The following is a 22789-nucleotide window of genomic DNA, read 5'->3' as shown; positions in this document are numbered from 1 at the left end:
CCCAAAATGCTTTTCAAATAACAATTTATAACCACTGACTATATATTTGACCTACTGAAAAACACCCACCTTGGCTCCTGAAGAAGCCCTGAGAACAGTGTGTGTGTGCTTAGTCACTTAGCTGTGTCCGACTCTTGGACCCCATAGACTGTAGCCTGCCAGGCTCCTCTGTCCACAAATTCTCCAGGCAAAAATACTGGAGTGGGATGCCATTTCCTTCTCCAGAATACTACCAGTGCTGAAACAAGCTGATGAACAATTCTTAACCCGTTCACACACCTGCCTGTGAGGTTCTGGGATACTAGTCCCATAACTACTTGGGTTTTGGCACATCAGACAGGTCAGTTTTTATTTCTCATTTAATAAAATTTTAAGAAAAAGAAAGAAGGTAATTGATGCCCTCAGGCTAGGCTTAATCTGGCAAAATAATTCCTGATAAAATTTAGGATTTTCCTAAGCCCTTCCAACCGTGGTTTCTTGGAGTGTGTTAGCATTTGTCAAGCCCTTTCAAGAAGCTGATACTTTCAGCACATAAGAGCCATGTTTTGACCAGAGCCCTGCCTCTTATTCTCTTGCAAGAAAGAGAACAGCAAACAGCATCAGACATTGTTTTTGATGTCAGCAATCTTTACCATAGCACTAGAGAACAGAATGGATATGCAGGAAGACAAAAACAAGGAAAAGATATGTCCCCAGGCTTCTTTTTTGTAGCAACTACACAGGCTTTGGTTGAATAACAAATTGTCCTGGAATTCTTGGCATTGAAGCAAACACGTCAGCTCCCTGGTTACGCCCTCGTCACTGCTCAAAGTACCACACACTTTAACCTTCCTGCTCTTTCCATAGGCCTGGGTTTGTCCTGTAGCCAGGAAACTTTATATGTTGTCTAAACTGAGCATCCCAGCAGGCTGCAAGGCAGATTCAGAACGCTGGCCAGTTTCTACCTGGATCCACACCACCAAGTTGTTACTCAGCCTGCCTGTGCAGAAACAGGAGCCCAGCCACGTGTCTGACAGCTTTTTTAACTGCTACTCTCAGCAATGAGGAACTTCCCCAGCAGGCAAGACTCAGAAGGGAACTGAAAAGGAAGTATATCAAGATTTACCAGAGAGGATACACAGGTTTAACCAGATACTCAGGCCAATAAGCCGTCAAGGTTTCAGCGAAGCCATGAAGAGCTAAAAGGGCAAGTGTTGCTGACCTGACCTCAAGCCCTTGGGACATCAGGTCACTTGGCCAGGATGTCACACAGAACTAGACCCCACTCCAGGTGTGCCTCCTCATCACACTAGATTCTCCTAAGAAGGTTCATACTTTCGCCAGGGAGAAAGCTAGCACAATGCCCAAGGTAGTCACATCACCCAATGCAAGATACATATGAGAAGAGCAAGGTGCACAGTGTAAATTATGATACTATGTGTGGAAAAATAAGAGAGAGCAGGTAGGAATACATCCATGCTGAAGCCATCTCTGCAAGGAAACAAACCTGGAGTACCACCTATACCTGGAGTGGGGAACTAAACACTTTCGCAGCTTTTGAATTTTGATTAATGTGACCTTCAAAGAATAAATTAAAGGCAAATGCATAATGCTATCACCTTATTATTAAAAAAATGCTCTGTGACTGTGTGTGTATATAAAAAACATTCTGGAAGAATACACACCTGTTAATAATGGGTAACTCTCGGGGAGCGGGAGGAGGGACAGTGAGGGAGACTGTCATGCTTCACACAGTTTGTACCTTTTTGTTTCCAAAAGACAGTCCAGTCAGCCCTCTGTAACTACAGGCTCCATATCTGCAGAGTCAACCAATCACAGATCAAAAATAAAAAAAAAAAAAAAAAATTTCCAGAAAACAAAACTTGAATTTGCTGTATAGAGACAACTTTTTACATACCATTTACATTGTATTTACAACCACTTACATTGTATTAGGTACTGTAAGTAATCTAGGGATGATTTCAAGTACATGGGAGGCTGCACATAGGTTACACCCACTTCATATGAGACTTGAGCATCTGTGGACTTTGGTACCACAGGTCCTGGGACCCATCCCTTGTGGATACTGAGGGATGACTGTGCTACTTTCATAATTTTTACTTAAAAAAGAGACATCTTTAAGGACGGCAATCTCACCTCAAACAAGAATTTCTAAATTCCTGCAGCATTTTTTCTGTCTCCTGTTACTCAGTCACATCCTATCTTGTATGACGTCTATTTGTGTACTAGACTTATCTCTATTAAATGCTGGAGCAAATGCCACCGCAGCCTGTCTACCACTTAAGCTCCACTTTCCAAGGACAAAATTCTGTGGAAAAGAACTGGTAAGGAATGAAACAGGAGTCAAAATGGCAATAAAGCAATTACACAAGGACAAAATGATCAAATTAAGAGTGAACAATAATTTTGTATTAATTAGTATAAAACACTATGTAAATGGAGAACCATGACTAAGTCAAAACAACACTGAAAACGAGAGTCCTTCCCAGAAGGTGTGGGAATTCCAATAATCTGCATGTACACATGGGCTACGAGTTTTACAAAATTGCCAAGCCAAGTATGGCCACCAGATTTCTCAGAAGAATTCAGTACATTCCTATTAGAGGTCCAGTTCTTTGTTTAGGAAAATTCCAGGGTAGCTTGAGTATTAAAAGCAAAGCTCCCTCTTGGACAAGTCTTGAAGGATAAAATAGAACCCGAATTTCTCTGTAAAATAAAAGCAGTTTGACTCTCAGGGAAAATGGAAGCCTTTACTAGAAAAATGAAGGTCACATGAGGTGGTCCAAAAGAAAGGATTCAATACTAGACAGAGAAGAGATAGAGATAGACAGCCACCCAGAAATTCTGGGAAGCAAGGCCATCTTAATTTGAAAAGCTATTTGCTCTGAAGTAATATAATCCCTCCTTGTTGTCTCTAAGGCTGTCACACATTACCACCCTGATGTGGGTTATGTTCACAGGGGGTAATCCAGGCTGGAGCAAATGGGGTGAAAAATCCCATAGGTCCACAATTCTTGATAACACTCTAAAATTCTCAACTTGAGGGCCAGATTTATTCTTCTATCTGAAACTGAAACAATAAATGGACAAAATATATGAAAAAATGGTTTTAGATGGTACTCTACGAATGATAGCGAACTGTTAAGAGAACTGCTGATACACGGGAAGGAGAAAAGTCGAAAAGAACACACACAGACAGGGGACCAATATATGAACAGAGGTAGAAAAACCAGCGAGGTGACAAGAAACAAATGGAAGTCCTCCTCACCCCCTGAGAATCCACAAGAGACACAAGGACTGGGGTAGACCTGATTTTTCACAGCACAAGGCCTGGAGAACTCTATCTCTGTTTCAGGCTGATACCTGAATGCCCTTCTCTACCCTCTCTCCCTCTCCAAGTCCAGTCAGTCAGCAAGTCTTGTCAGTTACAGCTTCAAAATCCATTCAGAATCCAACAGTTTCTCATCACCTCCACTGCTACCGCTCTAGCCCAAGCCACTACCAGTCTCACCTGGACAACAGCAAGAACTTCCTTTCCTTCCTGTTCAATCTCACATGCCCCTCAGATCCCCATCTCAGTCTATTTTCCACACAGCAGTCAGTCAGAGAAACATTTATCACCTGACAGAAGAGGACAGTTACTTGTTTATTGTCTGTCTCCCTTCTAAAAGGTAATCTCCATAAAGTCAAGGTCTTCTATTTCTGTTCATTGCTTATATGCCCAGAGACTAGAACAATGCCAACATATGTATAACTAGCACCAAATCAATCTTTTGTAAAGCAACTACACAAGTTGTTATGGAACTATACACCACATATCTCTAGGAAATAAGCAAAAGAACTGCCCTTTGTATCAGCCTGTGGGCCTTTAGGAGATGCAGGGATCTGCAAATCACATGTCGCTTTGCTGCCCATCACTAAATCTGCAATGGACTGTAAATAATGCTCACCGAATGAATAAACAAAAGGAATATAAAATAGATCCAACATCATATATACCGCTTAGGACTGACTGGCCTCGGCAGAATATGGATACAGCCTTTAACTCATGGCACAGAATTAAGACTGGTACAGAGTAAGAGTTCATAAACGATATCAAGTCTAAAAGAAAATAAACTATTTCACATGAACCTAGCAAATTCTGTGCCAACAGAATACAAGGACCATGGATATGATTACCCTAATTTTTATCTTCAAGAAATAACAATTTTAGTTATCTACATCTCTACTAGTTTGTAAACAAGTCCAAGAAACTCAGTGGTTTACCTGTTCTACTAGAGATATATACATTAAGAAACATCTGGGAGGCACAAAGAAGTAAGTTATCATCCTTACCGGATGAGACCACATGGTCAAGGAAAGATTTATGAGAAAGATTTCATAAGGAAGAGTTTACCAGATGAGAAAAAACACATTTGGAGAAGAAGGCACAGTCCGTTTTGAAGGAATAACAGTTTTCCAGAGTCGTTCCTAGGAGGGAGTTCAAACAATGGAAGGATTCTGACACAGGACAGAAAAGAGCACTTTCCTTTAAGGACAGAGCCTATACTTTTAAAAGCTCCTGGACTCTTGTCTCAAAGTAGCCACTTCCCCAATAAGATGTGACCTCTAAAGGGGCTCAACAGATGTAGAAACATCAAATAACAAAAAATTGGGGCTGGGGGGAGGGAGGGGAAAAACAAATTTTATTCCAGTCCAGGTCACTGGAAGACTTAACACATGTACTGCTCAGCGTTCCGTTATCATAGGCACCAACAAGGGAAGAATTTGCCTGAATAGCAGACCTGCCTGAAGCCGGCTGATGGCCGCTTTGAGGTTCTGGTCAGTCAAGTCTCTTCCTCGTCAGGCAGTTCATGAGGCCTCCCCACTCACAGTGATGGGCTCCTTAACTCTAACTTCATTTTGCACAGAGAAGAAGAATCTGATGGTTCCATTTAATCCATGACTTAAATCTATCAGTATTTAACTATGTTTATTTTATGATTAAAATAGAAAAAGAGAGGTGGGATAAGGGCAATAGAAATTACACTGCGCTGATACAGAGGCTTAAATTCTAGTCAGAATTAAGGTCCATACTGAAGGTCAACCATCATACTGATGGTTCCAAAGAGTCTGGTTGAGACATACACGAGTTGAGTCTCATTATTAGCCACAATAATACAGGAAAACAACTCTCAATGAAATCGGGAGTCCACACTTGTCAGGCATGCTCTGTAAGGCATGGGTAGGAAAAAACCTTGGAGAAATGGATTCTCTCTATGCCCCCAGGACAAAGGTGGCTCCTGGTTTGATGGAAAAAGCAGCTCAGGTTCCCAGATGGTGTCTGCAGCTCAAAGCCAAGTTTAGCAGTGGAATCGGGTAGAGAACTTGGGTGAGACGGGCACGGTCAGGGGCTGGTCACTGGACTTGACTTCCACACCCTGGTATCTTCGTATTGGATTTGCTTTGTGCACCTGCAGAGAAAAATGTAATTCCCATTGATAAGAAGGTTAGAGAACTATACTTACAGGTGTTTTTATTTTTCTTGAGGACATTTTTGTATAGTATTGCACATCCCAGTCACTAATTAGGAGAAGGGGGAAAAAGGCAACACAGTCTAGCAGCAAAGCATTAAGAGCTCTGGAGCCCAAGTAGATTTCATTTCTATTATTCTAAAGTGTTTTTTTTTTTTTTTTTTAATGTGGACCATTTTTTGAATTTGTTACAATGTTGCTTCTGTTTTTCATGCTCTGGTTTTTTGGCCATGAGGCATGCCGGATCTTAGCTCCCCAACCAGGAACTGACCCCTCACCCCCCGCACTGGAGGGCACTGGACCACCAGGGACGTCCCACAAGTAGATTTCTATTCTGGTCTTGCTGGACTCCTCAGAGTGCACCTATCTCCAGTCTGACTGTTCAGTACTGGGGTATAATGGGGGTGTACTCAATTACATCAGAGGAGAGTTACACCTTAACAATCTGTCAGAGTACAATCTTAAGCTTACTGAGTCTTAATATTCACCTAAAGTATGGACTTTAAAGCAAACAAACAAGCAAACAAAAAACCAGGAAGTGTTGCTGGGAGAAGGCATGGTCCCATCGGTTCTTAACCCTGAATCAAACCAGATTACTAAAGAGCTCTACAATATGGATAAACACAAGAGGCAGGACTCAAGCAATGAAGAAAAGTCAAAACATTTGAGGCTAGCTTTCTGAGTGTATCTGGACTGAGGATTGTATCTATGTATTTTTTCATCTAATCAGCACATGGTAGCTTGGTTTTGTCAAGAAGCTATTCCCTTTAATAGTTTGGACTCTCTAGAGTCCTCCTTGGCATTGTCACCTCTACCAACAGCTATATCAACTGCTGGCTTAGCTATTTTCGACAGAATCTCAATAACATGTATTTCCACAGTCATCCTTTTATTACACTAAGCATTTGAAGTTCCATCTAAAATGTTCCTCATTAACGCAGTTCATGTGACTTGCTACTGTTTTAGTGAAAGGGTCCTTAAGGTGAATTAAGCTTTCTTTTTGGATAACTAATATTTAAGTCATTATCTAGTGATAGCATGGAACGTCACCTGGACTGATATGCACTATAACTCCAAGGAATCTGAATCAAGTATTATGAGGAAAATGAAAATACACTTGTCACACAATTCCCATGCCCTTCCTTACCTACATATTCTAATTGTAAAACACACTGGTTTCCTTATTATTCCTTAAGCCTTAAGGCAATAATAAAAATAAGTTAAATAAAGAGTCCTGGGACTTCCTTGGTGGTATAGTGGATAGAAGTCCCCCTGCCAATGCAGGGGACACGGGTTTGATCCCTGGTCTGGGAAGATTCCACATACTGTGGAGCACAACTACTGAAGCCCATGGGCCTAGAGCCCATGCTCTGCAACAAGAGATGCCGCCATGATAAGAAGCCTGCACACAGCAATGAAGACCCAGCACAACCAAAAGTATGTATTTTTTAAAGTCCTACAAATGTGTTACTGTGCACTGGCATAGCATGTGATGTTCTCTTCAGGAAGAAATTCTGACTGAATCTAGGATCAAAGATAAATGTACATCTCTCGACCATGGTAAGTTTTGCAGCTGACAGGTTGGTTCCCATAAAGGGCCAAAATTATGGTATAAACTTAGGAGATCCATGGATCACAATATACACATCTTCAGCCTCGTTGACTTGTCAACTTTGTCACCACCCTTGGTTTGTGTGACTTCTCATCTTCGATGCATCCTTGGAGGCTGCCTTAGATCCCTCTGGAACAAGGCAAGGTACAGATAAACAAAACAGATGCAGTCGTGGGTTAGTCAGTATGTAGGCTGCCCAGTTACCAGTTCTTTTCGTAGTCTGGCCAACTCCTCCTTCTGCTGCTCTTCCTCCTGCTGCCTGGCTTCCTCTAGCTGCTGGGCTTTCAGGGCCTCCACCTCAGCCATTCTTTTCTCCAGCTCCTGCCGCTCCTTGGCTCTCTTCTCTGTCGCCAGCTGAAAAGGTTCCTGAACTAGAGAACCAGAAAGGCCCTCTGAGTACAGAAACAGAGAAAATATTGGTGCACAAGCATAACTTGCGGAACCCTAGCCCCACAGACCCAGCAAGTGTACAGAGATGCGTGGCAACAGAAAGGCGGAGCTCAAAGGAGGCCCAAGGGGGAGAAAGGTGAAGCGTGCCACATACAAAAAGTCCTCAAGTTTTCAGGGTTGTAAGGACCCCTATAAATCATCTACTTAGAAGAAAAGCAAGACCCATACAGATAGTGGCTTGCTCAAAACTACATAGTGACTGTGAGACAGATTTAGGAGAAGAATCCCACTGTACTAGAAACGCAGCTCAGTTCTTAAAGGAATCAAATGTCTTCTATCTAAGACTAGCTTTAGGGTGAAGTCCAGAAAGAAGTCCTGGCTCTTCCCTCCTTACTTGCTACTCTTTGAGCTGGGAAGTAAAATTGTTGAAATGCCAGCTGCCTCCATCCAGACGCTGTTCTGCTACATTCAACAAAGATCTAAGGAAGAAACGCTAGATCTCTACACGCAAATGCTTCTGGTTGACACAGCACTGTACTGACACAACTCAGTTCTAGGAAGTCTCACAATTCTTCCCCAATCCCTCAAGAACACATAAAATACTACCGATAACGGATTTTTTCTCTCGCTTAGGAACAAAGGGCTCCTGGGAGACGACAGTGTTTGGACGAGCCTTGAAACAAGCTGCTTCTTTCTGCTGTTTTAGTTCTTCGTCCAGCTGTAAGAAAGAAAATCTGTCAGCCAAGCAACCACCAACTCTCCATAACTACCACCTCAATTACTCAAGTTCGAATGTTTCTGAACTGTTTCATCTATAAAGACACCAGGTGATTATTAATCAATACCATGGGAACACAATGACCTAAATCCAGATTGTAAAACCTAGATAGGACAAACAATCCCATTTATTCAACATACAAAATGCACATAGAGCAGCCTATAGGTGAAAAGGGATTTAGAGATTTATCAAACCAATATAAAATATGGACCTTTTCTTGATCCTGATTTGAACAATTCAACTGTTTTAAAAATGAGAGATAGGGGATATATGAATGCTATTTGTCACTATTAAGAAATTACTATTAATCTTTTTAAGTGTGATAATAGCACTGGAGTTATGAAATTCTTTTAATCCTTGCATTTTAAAGTTACACATTGAAGTATTTTTGAATAAAATGAGATAGCACCTAGGATTTGCTTCAAAATAATCTTGTGTAGGCAGAAATATCCAGTATAGAGATGAGTAGGTAGAAAGTTAGATGAAGTAAGATTTTCCATGTTTTGAGCACTAGAAAACACGGTGCCAGGTTCATGGAAGTTCATTATACTATTCTTTCTTTTATATAAGTCTGAAAAACTTAAAAAAATCTTTTTATTTTGGAAAATACCCCCCACATTCTATGTCATGACTGCTTTCAAAGCAACAGTCCTAAGTTCTCCTAGAGAACAGTGCCAACAAGGGGCCTAGATTTAGTAACGTAGTCAATCATATCTCTTGGGCTTCAACAGTGGTGACTTTCTATAAAGATCAAGCCTGAGCCCCTTTTGGACAGATTCCAAAATAAGAGATAATATTAATACTGACAAACTTAGGGATTCAGATTTTTTTTCCAGACAAGGCAGAATTAGATCCCAACTAAACCAGCCAACAACCGATTAACTGTTTTAAATCACCTATCATCTATAAAGAGCAAATAGCACACAGTGTGTTGAGAAAACATACTCTATTGAGAATTTATTTTTATCACATAGTTGCTTATTAAAGCACCAACAGAAAAAAGTGAATATTTAATGAGCAGGTCTAGTAGATGAAATAAATGAGATCTTTAAGAATCTCCTGTCACAAAAAGAGTCTATCAGCTCTCACATTCTCCAGATGATCACTTACAAACTTAAGCTTATAGACCAAATCCAGCTTGCAATGTCTTTTTGTACAGCCCTTAGGCTAAAGATGGTCTTTATATTTTTAAAGAGTTGAAACACACAACATGTGACAGAGACCATATGTAACCGATACAATCTATAATACTTAATATATGGTATTTTATAGAAAAAGTTTTCTGACCCCTGACTACAGTAAGAGTCCCTAAAACAATCTGGTATGTTAGTTCCCAGATGAAGCCTGGTGTAGCGGGTCTACCTACTGCAACAAACCAACAGTCAAGCAATTCACATTTTAACTGCTCTCCCCATCCCCACCTGGTGCTTCCAAGTCTGTGCCTTCAGGGCACCTCTTCTGTCTGTCTCCAAGCAGAATGGCTCAACCTGGGTGGTATTCTTCACCTTCTTTTCTGGCAGGTTAATGGTGTCAAAGTGAGGCAAAGGATGTGCCTTGAACTTGGGCACCTAATAGAAAAGAAAATGTAAGATTTAAGATAAGGCCTTTCTAGTCAGAAAGCCACAGCTGCTCCAGAATATTTGGATGAATCTGAAAAATATGAAAGGCAAGTTTTTCAAACCAGCATGGTACAGAAAACTAATAAGCTCAAAAGGAAATTGAGGTTTTCCTCCCAATTTTGCCAATAACTACCAGCATGATCCTGGGCAAGTCACTTAACTTCCTTGTGCTTAACTTCCAGAATGGTTATTTAAATTACTTGCCCTGTTTATACTTCATAAGGTTCTTAGAGGAATCAAAGGAAGTTAGTGATTATACAGTTAAAAGTACAACATAAGGAAGTTCCCTGGTGGTCCAGTGGTTAAGAACTGCCTTCCCTGCAGGAAACACAGGGAACTAACATGTCATGGGGCAACTAGAGAGCCCACATGCTCTGGGGCCCATGACCCACAACTAGAGAGTCCATGTGCTGCGATGAAGATCTCGCAAGGTGCAACTAAGACCTGATGCAGCCAAATAAATATACTTTTTAAAAAGTGCAAGATAAAAGATTACCTTTGAGGGATTAAAGACTAGTATTAATATTATGCTACTTATAGAAATGGAACACCCACCTCTCCTTTCTGGAGTTCTTTTATTTTCTTCTCTTTCTGTAACTGACGTTCTTTGTCCCGGGAATCAAAAGAAAAAGGGCATACTTCCACAGTTCTCCCCACTGGGATCTGGGGCTTAAAAGGCATTCCAAAATATGGCACAGGTTGAGCTCTTATCATTACTGGCTCCTCCTCTTCCTAAGGGAAAAAATTGCAGTTTAGAGACAAGATTTCTCACTCTCTCGCCTCCTCTGAATGTGAAGTCAGAAGACAATATATGAAAGAAGTCATTAAGGCAAGTCACTCAACCTCTCAGGTGTCTTAGCTTCCTTTTCTATCAAAGAGGGATACCTACCAACGCACCAACCTAAGTCATTTATTAACTCACAGGGGTACGATCAACGTGAAAGCATTTTCACAAAAAGTAACACAATTACTTTTAAAGGATCTAAAATTTTTTACAGGAAGGTTGGAAAAACTAAATGAGCTCAAACAGTGTGAGTAAAATGAAGAACAGAAGAAAAGTACTAACCAAGCATATATCCTGGCCTCTTTTTTGACCCAGCCTCCAGACTCTGCTAAAACATGTGACTGGGAGTATTTCCAGTTGCCAAACCCAGAATAGGATCAAGTAAGTTGACTGGGTTCAAGCTGGTAACATAAGATTACTGTGTATTCTAGTTTCAAATGAATCTATAAAAAGGTTTATGCTTGAGATATGCTATAAAATTACCCTAACTCTGGATATTTATAGATAAAAAGGGAGATGTAATAAGAAACTAGCCTGATCTATGACAGTTTATATATTCCAGCTTCATGAACCATCACCACATAGTCACCTCTTTACCCCTTGGGTCAATGGAGATAGGATAGGGCAGATGTAACTACTTAGTGTGAATTTTAAAAGTCCTTCACTGAATGATGACAATCGCTCAGGCAAAATAGAGTATAGGTCTTAAAAAAAGACTGATTTTTCAATCCAATGGAAACAAACATGTTACAACCAGTTACCACTGAAAGCCAAGATGACTCATCATTGTCATTCAGTTGCTAAGCCATGTCCAACTCTTTGAGACCCCATGGACTGCAGCACACCAGGCTTCCCCGTCCTTCACTGTGCCCCAGAGTTTGCTAAGATTCATGTCCATTGAGTTGGTGATGCCGTCCAACCATATCATCCTCTGTTGCCCTCTTTTCCTCCTGCCCTCAATCTCCCAGCATCAGGGTCTTGTCCAATGCATCAGCTCTTTGTATCAGATGGCCAAAGTATCAGAGTTTCCACTTCAACATCAGTCCTTCCAATGAATATTCAGGGTTGATTTCCTTTAGGACTGACTGGCTTGAACTCCTTGCTGTCTAAGGGACTTTTAAGAGTCTTCTCCAGCACCATAATTCTAAAGCATTAATTCTTCGGCACTCAGCTTTCTTTATGGTCCAAGTCTCACATCCGTATATGACTACTGGAAAAACCATAGCTTTGACTAGATGGACCTTTGTTGGCAAAGAGCCTTATACACTTACTACTTTGTTCTTGGAAGAGGAAAAATAGATGACCAATCATTCATACCCACTGTTAAGACAACTTCAGGCAAGAATGACTGCCTTTGAATTCCTCTATGTTTAAGAAACAGTAACATTTAGATTTGGAGAAGGGCATGGCAACCCTCTCCAGTATTCCTGCCTGGAGACCCATGAACAGAGGAGCCTAGTGGGCTACAGTCCATAGGATCACAGAGTCGGACACAACTGAAGTGATTTAGCATGCACGCAATGCTTAAATTGATTATGCAGAAGGAGTAGAGATCCCATCCTAGGGAATCACCTCATCTTCTTTGGTGGGCATTCTGATTCTGTTCTTCAGAGCAAAGGCTGGTGACTTTGGAACAGTGATTGGAAGCTCTTTCTTTTCAGGAACACCCTGAAGGGAGTAAGCAACTCAATTAGATATCCCAGAACAATCTCAACTAGGTTATGTGATGAAATTAATACCTTTCTTAGAAGTTCATGTATCAGAAATCAAAAAAGGCTAGTTGTTATTTATCCACCTAACACTGGTATGTATTAGTACTCAAAAGGTGTATTAACATGATAGAAGATCAACAAAAAACATAGTTTGAGTTGTATATTCAATAAAAAATAAAACTCATCAAAATATTTTTTGGTATTTTTGAAAAACACCACAAAATAAACTAACGTCAATATTTTATTGCTTCTCTCCCTTTTATATCCCAATCCCTTAAAAAAAAAAAAATCAAAAAGGATTTCCAAATGTTAACTAGGGACAGAATATGGTCCATTCTGCTAAACCTATTTCACATACAGCTCTACAATAAGAATTTATATTTTAAAATGTTACAACGGCACCCCACTCCAGTGCTCTTGCCTGGAAAACCCCATGGATGGAGGAGCCTGGTGGGCTGCAGTCCATGGGGTCGCTGAGTCGGACACGACTGAGCGACTTCACTTTCCCTTTTCACTTTCATGCACTGGAGAAGGAAATGGCAACCCACTCCAGTGTTCTTGCCTGGAGAATCCCAGGGACGGGGAGCCTGGTGGGCTGCCGTCTCTGGGGTCGCACAGAGTCGGACACGACTGACGCGACTTAGCACGCACGCACGTACCCTCAAAAGGTGAATGGAAAAAAGCACTGGGCAAGGTCTAGCTTAATTTCCTTTTGCCAAATAACTGGACAAAGAGCAAGAAGTTAACAAAAATACACAAGAGGCTTAATCTCAAGAATTTTAGAAACTATAATCAGGCATTTTTCATCTAAAAGACTGAGTAATACACTTTAAAGACTAATTAATACCAGTGTTGGTTGGCATGTGACGAGAAGTTGGCAGTCACATACAGTTGGGTGAGGTATAGGACATAAGCTGGTACAATCTTTAGGAATTAGCTATTAAACCTTTAAATGGTCATTCTCTTTCACCCAATATTACACCCTAATATTTGACCTCTAGTTTAGTTTTTAGGTATATTTCAATATAACATTTTTAAAAAGAATAAAAACTGGTTAAATCCTTTCTTAAACTGTGGTGCATATCCACACAATAGAATATTATACGTCATCAAAAAGAATAAAATAAATCTTTATTACTGACATAGAACAGTATTCATAATATTGAGAGAGGAGGGACAAGTGGCTGAAACAAAATATTTTGTGTTTTTAAAATGTACATGTAGGAAGACAAATACATGGTATCACTCACATGTGGAATCAAAAATTTTTAAATAATATAAATGAACTTATTCACAAACAGAAACAGACTCACAGATCTCAAAAATAAACTTATGGTTACCACAGGGGAAATAGGAGCAAGGGGATGGGGGGTGGACAGGGATAAATTAGGAGCTTGGGATTAACACACACACTACTATATACAAAACAGAAAATCAACAAGGACCTACTATATGGCACAGAAAACTCTATTCAATATTCTAAAATAACCTACATGAGAAAAGAATCTAAAAAAAATGACTATATGTGTATGTATATAACAGAATCACTTTGCTGTACATCTGAAACACACTGTAAATCAACTATACTCCAAAAAAAATTTTAATAAGTCAAATCAAAAGATATCTGCATATACACTAAAAATAAAACAAAATATATATATAATTAATCTAAGCATAGAAAATAAAATTCGAAAAGAACACCAAACTATCAACTCTCACATCTCTTTGGGAGCAGATTAAAAGAGGCATTTAATCTCTATATTCCTTTATTCTTACACATTCAACTCCTTCAAAGATTTTCCTGCTTTGTGATTCCAAAACACTGCCAACATTTCAAATCCTTTCTGACTGAATTATGTGTATCATCATACTATGCACGTGATTCAAACGAATATATTTTAGAAAGCTGTTCCAGAAGTATTTTCTAACTCTGCTAGAGTTTACCCTCTATCATGAATCTGGCAATCTCTAGGGCTGTTGTTCTGCATATAGTGTATGACCAGATCAATTTCTTAAATATCTTAAAGACATCCTCAGTAACTCCTTATTTGTTACACCCATATCCATATGCTTCCCCCATCAGCTCTCTATTCCACTTCTGTAACTCTTCATTGTTATGCCATAGGCCACACCGTCTATTGCCTGTACCGTTCCACTAGCCCACTAACAGCTTTCAGCTTCTCATCTCATTCTGCGAGTCCATCTTCTTATACAGTCAAAAGATCTGATCATCTTACTTCCTGGTTTAAAATTCTTTAATGGCTCCTAATGTCTACTTCGGAGAAGGAAGTGGCACCTCACTCCAGTACCATGGGGTCGCTGAGGGTCAGACACGACTGAGCAACTTCACTTCACTTTCATGCATTGGAGAAGGAAATGGCAACCCACTCCAGTGTTCTTGCCTGGAGAATCCCAGGACGGGGAGCCTGGTGGGCTGCCGTCTATGGGGTCACACAGAGTCGGACACAACTAAAGCGACTTAGCAGCAGCAGCAGCAATGTCTACTTAGAACAGTATAACATATTCCTTAGCATGAAGGACTGCTGCTGCTAAGTCACTTCAGTCGTGTCCGACTCTGTGTGGCCCCATAGACGGCAGCCCACCAGGCTCTCCCGTCCCTGGGATTCTCCAGGCAAGAACACTGGAGTGGGTTGCCATTTCCTTCTCCAATGCATGAAAGTGAAAAGGGAAAGTGAAGTCGCTCAGTCGTGTCTGACTCTCAGCGACCCCATGGACTGCAGCCTACCAGGCTCCTCCATCCATGGGATTTTCCAGGCAAGAGTACTGGAGTGGGGTGCCATTGCCTTCTCCAGCGTGAAGGACAAGATGCTTCATAATTTGATGCCCTGACTGACTCTCCAGGCATGTCTCCTGTCCCTGTTTAGACATCACCTTCTAGCCACAATGAACTACTGGCAACTGCCAAAATTTAACACTGGTTCTCATCTCAATACCTTTGCCTATGCTCTCTCTGAAATGCTCCAGCTGCTAGGAAGTATCTAATCTTTCTTTTCAAGCCTCCACTAAAGCATCTCCTCTTTTATAAAACCCGTCAGTAGATCACTCCCTGAACCTACTGACCCCACTCTCCCTTGTACATAGTTTATTATGGTACATACAAAAACTTCATTGCAGGACTTCCCTGGTCGTCCAGTGGTTGAGAATCCACCTGCCAATGCAGGGGACACAGGTTTGATCCCTGGTCTGGGATGATCCCACATGCCACTGGGTAACTAAGCCTAGAGGCCACAACTAGTGATGAACCGGAGCTCCTCCGAACCCGTGCACGGCTAGAGAAGAGCCCCCATTCACATCAACTAGAGAAAGCCTGTGCACAGCAACAATAAATAAATTTATTAAAAAAAAAAACCCTTCATTGCCCTTGTTGATTTAAGATATTCATCTCCTCCTGCTATGAGTGCTTTGAGAGTACGGACTGTTATTCCATCAGTCCCTAATACCTAACACAGATCTTGGCAAGTATCAGGCATTCAGTAAATGTTTGTTGAATGAATACTGTAAGCATGAATAACAGAATTTATACCTTGAAGACTCTTGGATTCTAATTTGTACCTTGGGAGACTTCTTAATCCCAACAATGCTGCAACTGCTCCAAACATGTTTGGAATGTCTTTCTTGGAGTGGCCTTCAAAGCCAGTTTTAGGGCCATGCAAGGCAGTTGCTCACTCTTTAGTTTTAATTAAGCAATATTGTTTCCAGCTTTACTACTTTGGACTACTCTGAAGTTTTAGTTCTGAATGACTTTAGACCGACTCCTAAAAGCTAATTATCTTTAAAGTATCAAGACCTGGTATTGTTGAAGAGATCCAAAAAACTGTCACAACATCCAAGACAAGTGGCTTTTCCAAAATGCTTTGTACACACTATCAATCTTTGGAAAGAATACATACTCTCTCAAGGTGACTATTGTAAAGGGGAGCTTCAATCTGCTGTGAAAAGTTGTCACACACTTTCCAAAGAAAATCAGAATCACTAATATAGTAAAATTTAATACAGAACTTATAACCAGACTGACAAAAGTTTATGAAATGGGTTTTCATCTAATGCTTACCAGAAAACAACAAAAATCTCTTGTTCTACATCCTGGACAGGTGGACACTAGCCTGGAGCTTGAACACAGCCAGGACAGGTGGAAATGGAAAGAACACTGAACAAGAAGTCAAAGGTCTTATCTAGCCCAGCTTTCATTCTAATCTGTATAATGTGTCCTTGGTTTTTTTTTTTTTTCATAAAAATAATTGAAATAAATATCTGAGAACTCATTTAGTTCTAAAATAATTCCTCAGTTCCTACTTTTCCCCTCTGTCTGCATCCTCCTAGCAGAGAGATGTGCATTTTAAAAGAAATCTCTAATAAGTAAGCCAGGAAAGAGATATTTATATGAGTGGGATCAATCCTCATATTACTTGAGGGAGAAGGAATGGTGATTTATGAAAATCAACTTTGCAGCAACTATTTATCCATACCCCATCTCCACTGCAATCAAAGCCAATAGGGGGCTCATTCAGAAATAGAGATAAAGAAACTAGGTTTCTAGAAACAGAGAAAGCTTCTGTTTTACTGTTTTAAAGTTGTTTTTAGTTGTAAGCTCCTTGAGGGTAGAGATACTGCCATTTGCATTCCTCTAGAGCACCTACAAGTAGTAGTAATTGTTCAGGGAACATATGTTGATTAGTATCACTGTCCTTATTTGTCTACATGCCAATCTGCTCTTCTAGACTGTGAAAGCTTTGAGGATGAAGGCTGTTTCTGATTTCATTCGAATTCCCAGTGTCTAACACAGGCTGATGGGTTTCAGCTTATATGGTCTCTCACACAGTTGTTCAATACCCCAGTGTCTATGCTATGCTTAGATGTTGGGGAAGCAGGAGTGAACAATACAGACAGACATGGTCCTTGCTATCTGGGAGCTCACATTCTAGTGGAGGAAAGAAAAGACAATGAAAGAGTAACAAACCAAGTATTTTTTGATTTTCACAAGTGCTCTGAAGAAACCCAACAGAATATGTAGCTGAAGGAATGGGGAAGCTTTGAAAGGAAGCTGAGGGAGGGTATTTCTAAAGAGCTGATAAATCGGTATAAGCAGGCAACGTGGATGGATAAAAGACACATTTAGGAAAAGCAGCCCGGGATGGCATGTAAGGGGTGAGCACGTCTCCCTAAGGCCGATATGCCCCCAAGTGCCCTGGGACAAGTTATCAGGCCTGTCCCAGAGCAATTAGGAAATTACCATGAAGCAATGTTATCTCAGGGACTATGAAAAAAATTTTTCTAAAGCCTGCTGGTGTCCCCAAGTCCCTAAAATATCACTGCTAAAATTACTCACTGGCCTCACTGATATCATATCCACCTCTGTGGAGCCCCAACTCCCCACTGGATGTCGGCACCAAGTTCACATTTCACACCCTGGAGCTCAAGGCTTTCATCACTCCACCTCGGCCCCAAAAGCCCTTTTCTCATCCCTGCCTCAAGGCCCACTGCTGCCCAAGCCCATCTCTCATCAGCCCCGTTGTCTCCTTGCCACCTATCAACAAGTGGGAGAGCGCAAGAAACGCTGTAAGGACACAGGAAAGAGAGCTTCAGCATCGAGGGGACAGAGATGGAGACAACAGTCGCAGACAGACAGCTGCACTCAGGCTCCGGAGGCGTGTTTTTTTGCTTTAAGAGTCCAGCACTAAAAGTTAAGACACCTAACTTCAGTTCTGCTATCAACTTTTAAAAATGTTCCTATGGGCAAGCCATGTTGTTCCTTCAAAGAAAGCCCCCCTTTTCTAAAAAATGAAGAGAGTAGAAGGAATAAATATATCTATGACTCCTTCTATGCTTTGTTTTCTCTAGAATCCAAAAGTTGACGTCCCTGGAAATTTCAGTAGAGAAAGAGCTGAAAACAAACTCAAAACTGCACTTCTCAGAATAAACAATGATAACAGCATTGTGAGGTAGAGAAACACAGTGTTTAAGGAGATGACGGTTCAAATCCTGGTTCTGCATACTAGACACCTCTTAGCATCTCTTTGCTAATCTGAAAAGTAGGGATAAAAATAGAACCTATTTCTTAAGAGTTGTTATGAGAAATCAACAATATAATTACGTAAAACGCTGCACAATGTAAGCATGCAACAGTTATTACTATTAACAGCACAATTGCATACTCTGTGTCAGACGCTAAGGTCTTCATCGGGGCTCTCTAATCTATGCTGCACCTGACAATCAAAACTCCAGGGGTGGGGCCCAGGAATCTGTTTATGTAACAAAATCCCAGACGACTCTGAGACCCAGGTGATTTGGCAATGACTACCCTACAGCATACCATATCAGTTCAGTAGGTTCTTACTTACTCACCTAGTGTTTTGCTGATCCATTTATCCAGAACTCTCAACAACACATTACCCAGTACAATACTACTCTATGATCTCACTTAACTAACTCCTAATGAACTCTAGCCACCCGTCCCCACTTACCACTTCACCACAACATTTCCAAAGTACAACAAACTGCCAAACCAATTTCCTCCATCAGTGTTTCTAAAAATGGAGTTCAGGTAATACTGGTGATATTTAGGTAGGATGTAGACAGCTTTTTAAAAAATAATCACACATTTTCCTAAGAACCTTTCATTTTAAAAGGTACCTCCTATTTTAATACAATAGCATGGACCTTTGAACCACATTACCTAAATCCATATCCCAGCTCTGCCACTGGCTACTTTATGATCCCATACTGGACTTTAAGTTTCATAAGAGCAAAATCCACCTCTGCCATGTCTCTTTTTCCCCCAGAGCGCCTAATACGATGTCCTGATCACAGTATCCAAACATGTGTGACTGGGGGGATATGTGGTTGTGAACATGACACTTCTACCAGCTCACAGGGCTTCCCCACTCTTACCACAACATCTTCCAAGATCTTAGTAGGGCAGGGCCTGGAATGAAATTCATAGTGTTCCTCTTCCAATTTCTTCTTTGACTCCCGCTCCTGGATCCTTTTCTCAATTTCTAAATCAAAGCCAACAGGCTGAGTAGGTGGCTTCACAGGCGGTTTCTTAGGCAAGATGGGCCCACCTTCAAGAATTCTGGGATCAAGTTCCTGTGCTTTGAATTTGTATCTGTAAGGCGAGAATTTAAGTGATAACCACAAAAAAAGATTTTTTTAATAAAATGAAAACTAAACAACAAAGTAGGCCAAAACCAGGAAAAAAAAAAAATAATCATTAAGATTATTATCATGTGCAACAAAAATTCAACTCTCTCCATAGCCATTATCCCTGCCTCGAGAGCAAAGAAAAAACAAGACAGTCTAACATCCCCACCACTCTAAAGATTGGGGTTTCTCTTGTACTTCTTTTGAGAAAAGAAACTCCCCCTTCCCAAAAGAAGTACAAGAAGGGAGAAAGAAGGCCACAGGAGACAACCCCCAGACTTAACTCACATTAAATTCCAGTTCTCTCCACTGGTAAGAGTTTTAACAATCCCTTGGGTAGCCATAAAAGGGTGAGATTTATCTAAACCTCAAAGGGCCCTCTTTATTGTAATTGTAAATTCTCCCACCCCAACCTCTGATTATTTTTTTTTTTTTACCAGTTTACACTCCAGGACAGCTCCCTACTCCCACTTTCAATCCTTTCATCACAGAGGCAAGGCAGAGCCTGTAGCTCAAATACCATAATTTCCAAGGCAAGAAAAACAGTAACTGTCCCCCTTACAGAAGTGAAAAGGAAGCAGGCAGGTTTTTGGAACTCTCCCTCAAATACTGCCAGTGGAACTTACTGTTGCTGCTTCTCAAGCTCCTCGGCCTCCAGATCCGCTGCACTCTTGCAGGTCACAGGCCTTGTACGATGTTTGGTTTGCAGCACAGGAGTCTGTGGGTCTCTGCATATTCTGACCACAGATTTGGAGGGTAATGGCACTGTAAACCAAGAGCACAGACATTCACCTAGCTAAGACCCCGTTTACCTGCAGGTGCTGACTCAGCTAGGCAGCCCCGAGATGCTAAGCCAGAGAGTGACTGGCCCCTCACACTCAGCTCACAACAGTCAGTCTGACAAACATTCAGTCCCTTCTCCCCTATCACTCTTTATTGAGAGGTGATGATAAAGGTAGCCTGTGGGTAAACTCTGCTATCATCTTCTGAATCTAAAATCCATTTGTGTCTGATGGATTTCTTATCACTGCCGAGGCCTGCACTGCCTTTCTACTGACAGTGCCAACTATTTTGCATGTTATTGACAAATAATAAAATAAGGCATTTCTGAAGACCAAGTAACAATTTCCAGTATTATGAACTCCTTAAAAGCATCTATATCGAAACATCAAGACTATCTCCCACAGAAAGTCAAATGAAAAAAGTAAAAAAAAAAAAAAAAAAAAAGCTATGTCAAAGCATCAATATTAAGATCACCATCACCATTCACAGGAAACACTCACAGAAAATACTATTTACCTGGCCAGAAGCAACCTTGTCAATTTTCATAATTACCCAGAATGAATTTTCTAATTTAGACCTTACCACCTAACAATTGGAGATGGAAAACAAATCTACTTATTTTAGAAATAAGCCAGGCTTCAAGTATACATATAACTATTACTGAGCTGTAATAGTCCAAAATTTTAAATAAAAATCGCAGAAAATAATTTTTCTTTCTATTTGCTAGGATCAAGATTCTAAGAGCAGAATACCAGTCTCTAATAAGAGTCACATATATTTGGAAAGTCATGGTTAATACTTACATTTCCATCAGAATAAAAAAGATTATTTTCATGATATAAAATTTGACAAATGGGTACTAGAACATGGTAACATTAGGAAATGCTGTCCTTAAAGGAACTAACTCATCTGACTGCCTAAAATAGCACTAAACAGTGCCTAGGCAAAGGCAGGAAAAATTCAGAAACCTTCAAACAACCAGATTTTGCTTTATCCAGAATACTACCCTGCACGGTTGACAACTAGTTTACACCACACCTCCAATCCTCAAACTTCTTTTAGGAGTTATTTTCATAAAGATACACACTGTCAGATTAGCTTCCTCTCGTCGGTTCACCACCAAATCTACAAACTAACCAACATTTGCACTCATTCCTCTCTTCTACTCCCCTTTCAAAGAACAATCACGCCACCTGTGCTAAGTATCCCTCTCCTACCTGTACAGGGTCTTAACCATTGGTTCTCTCTTTTCTCTCCTGTATTTCCCTGCCTGGACTTCTCAGCACACAGACCTGCTCTCCCTATCTTGCACTTCCTTTGATTCTTGTATTTCCTTCCACATTCACAGCACTCACAATAATCTGTGATGACCTGTTTATTTCTCTCACTGAATTACAAACTTGATGTTGAGCACCAAGTCTGTTTTGCTCACTTCTACACTGCCTACATCACACAGAGTGTCTGCTTTGTAGCAGTCAACATTTATTGAACCAATGAACAAAAAGCACACAACAGTAAGTGAATAGAAAGCTTTCATTTTCTGTAGGTAAGTGTGCACCTTGACACATGGCAAAGACAGCCTTGATGTGTCATGACATCTCGTGTTACCTTAATTCCCCTCAGCCAATTACTGACCAGGAGGATCAAGGTGGTTGATGGGTATGAGTGGACAGATAGCCAGGTGGTTTGAGAAATGCTCAACTATGGGTACATTTGTTGTCTGCATACAACATATGCCATGCTTTAGTTCAAAAACTAGGATTTCAACTAAAGACAAATTTGTACCTAAGATGCAAGCACAGGGAATTCTAGGGGAGGCTCCAGCCAAGTATGATACTAGAAAGAAACTTACTAATATCATCCTTCCTGTTCCTCAGGTGGTATCTGGTAGGGGTTCGTTTATGGAATGCTTCGACCTGCTGTGCAAGGGGGACATATGTAGAAGCTGTCTCATCAAATGTTCTTTTCTTTCCTTGTGACAGGTTGAAAGGCATAACAATGGTGCATCCCTTAGTCACTCGGGCCTGAAAAGAAAGAATTAATTCCCTAAATGAAATGTTATGGAAGAGCTCAGATCCACCTCAAGCCTCAAACTCAGCACAGAAGATTAAAAGGAAAAGAATCCATGGAAAGCCAAGATGATTATTCTTCTTAAGTTGTCAGTCCTTAAGCATGGGTTATAATCTGTATACTCCCATCTTTCAAAAAGGGGGAGAAAGCATCTAGCACTTAACAAATTGTCTATCCTGTTACATAAGGTGATTTTTCCAAGCATGCTCATGTTTTGAAGCAATCAAGAGCAAGTTTTCTTAGAATTAGAAGGGGAAAAAAGCTGTACAGGTATCCCACCCCAAGTCATTTAAAAATTTTAACTGGGCTTCTGGATCAGCTCAGGCAGCTACCTGAATCAAATTCTCTTCTCATATCCTACCCCAAA

General features: G+C 40.6%; 1 protein-coding gene across 5 annotated transcripts in view; it reads right to left on the bottom strand.

Annotated features, from left to right (window-relative positions):
• Positions 1-2387: 2387 nt before the first annotated feature.
• The window catches only part of TPX2 (TPX2 microtubule nucleation factor), a 56929-nt gene continuing 36527 nt past the window's right edge, over positions 2388-22789 (bottom strand). For 4 of the 5 annotated variants that reach the window (XM_061437191.1, XM_061437194.1, XM_061437192.1 and 1 more), the window contains 9 exons: positions 22205-22376; positions 20196-20334; positions 19318-19534; positions 12269-12364; positions 10468-10644; positions 9715-9861; positions 8122-8233; positions 7330-7517; positions 2388-5453 (listed from right to left, as the gene is read on the bottom strand). In XM_061437191.1, the coding sequence (XP_061293175.1) occupies positions 5343-5453; positions 7330-7517; positions 8122-8233; positions 9715-9861; positions 10468-10644; positions 12269-12364; positions 19318-19534; positions 20196-20334; positions 22205-22376 (1359 nt within the window). In that variant the 3' untranslated portion in view covers positions 2388-5342. The remainder of the gene's footprint in view (positions 5454-7329; positions 7518-8121; positions 8234-9714; positions 9862-10467; positions 10645-12268; positions 12365-19317; positions 19535-20195; positions 20335-22204; positions 22377-22789) is intronic. The other variant, XM_061437193.1, reaches the window with a different exon arrangement.

The sequence above is a fragment of the Bos javanicus genome, chromosome 13, assembly GCF_032452875.1.
Source record: "Bos javanicus breed banteng chromosome 13, ARS-OSU_banteng_1.0, whole genome shotgun sequence".
NCBI lineage: Eukaryota > Metazoa > Chordata > Mammalia > Artiodactyla > Bovidae > Bos > Bos javanicus.
Note: the sequence above shows the minus strand (reverse complement) of the source record. Positions and strands in the feature narration are given on the sequence as shown.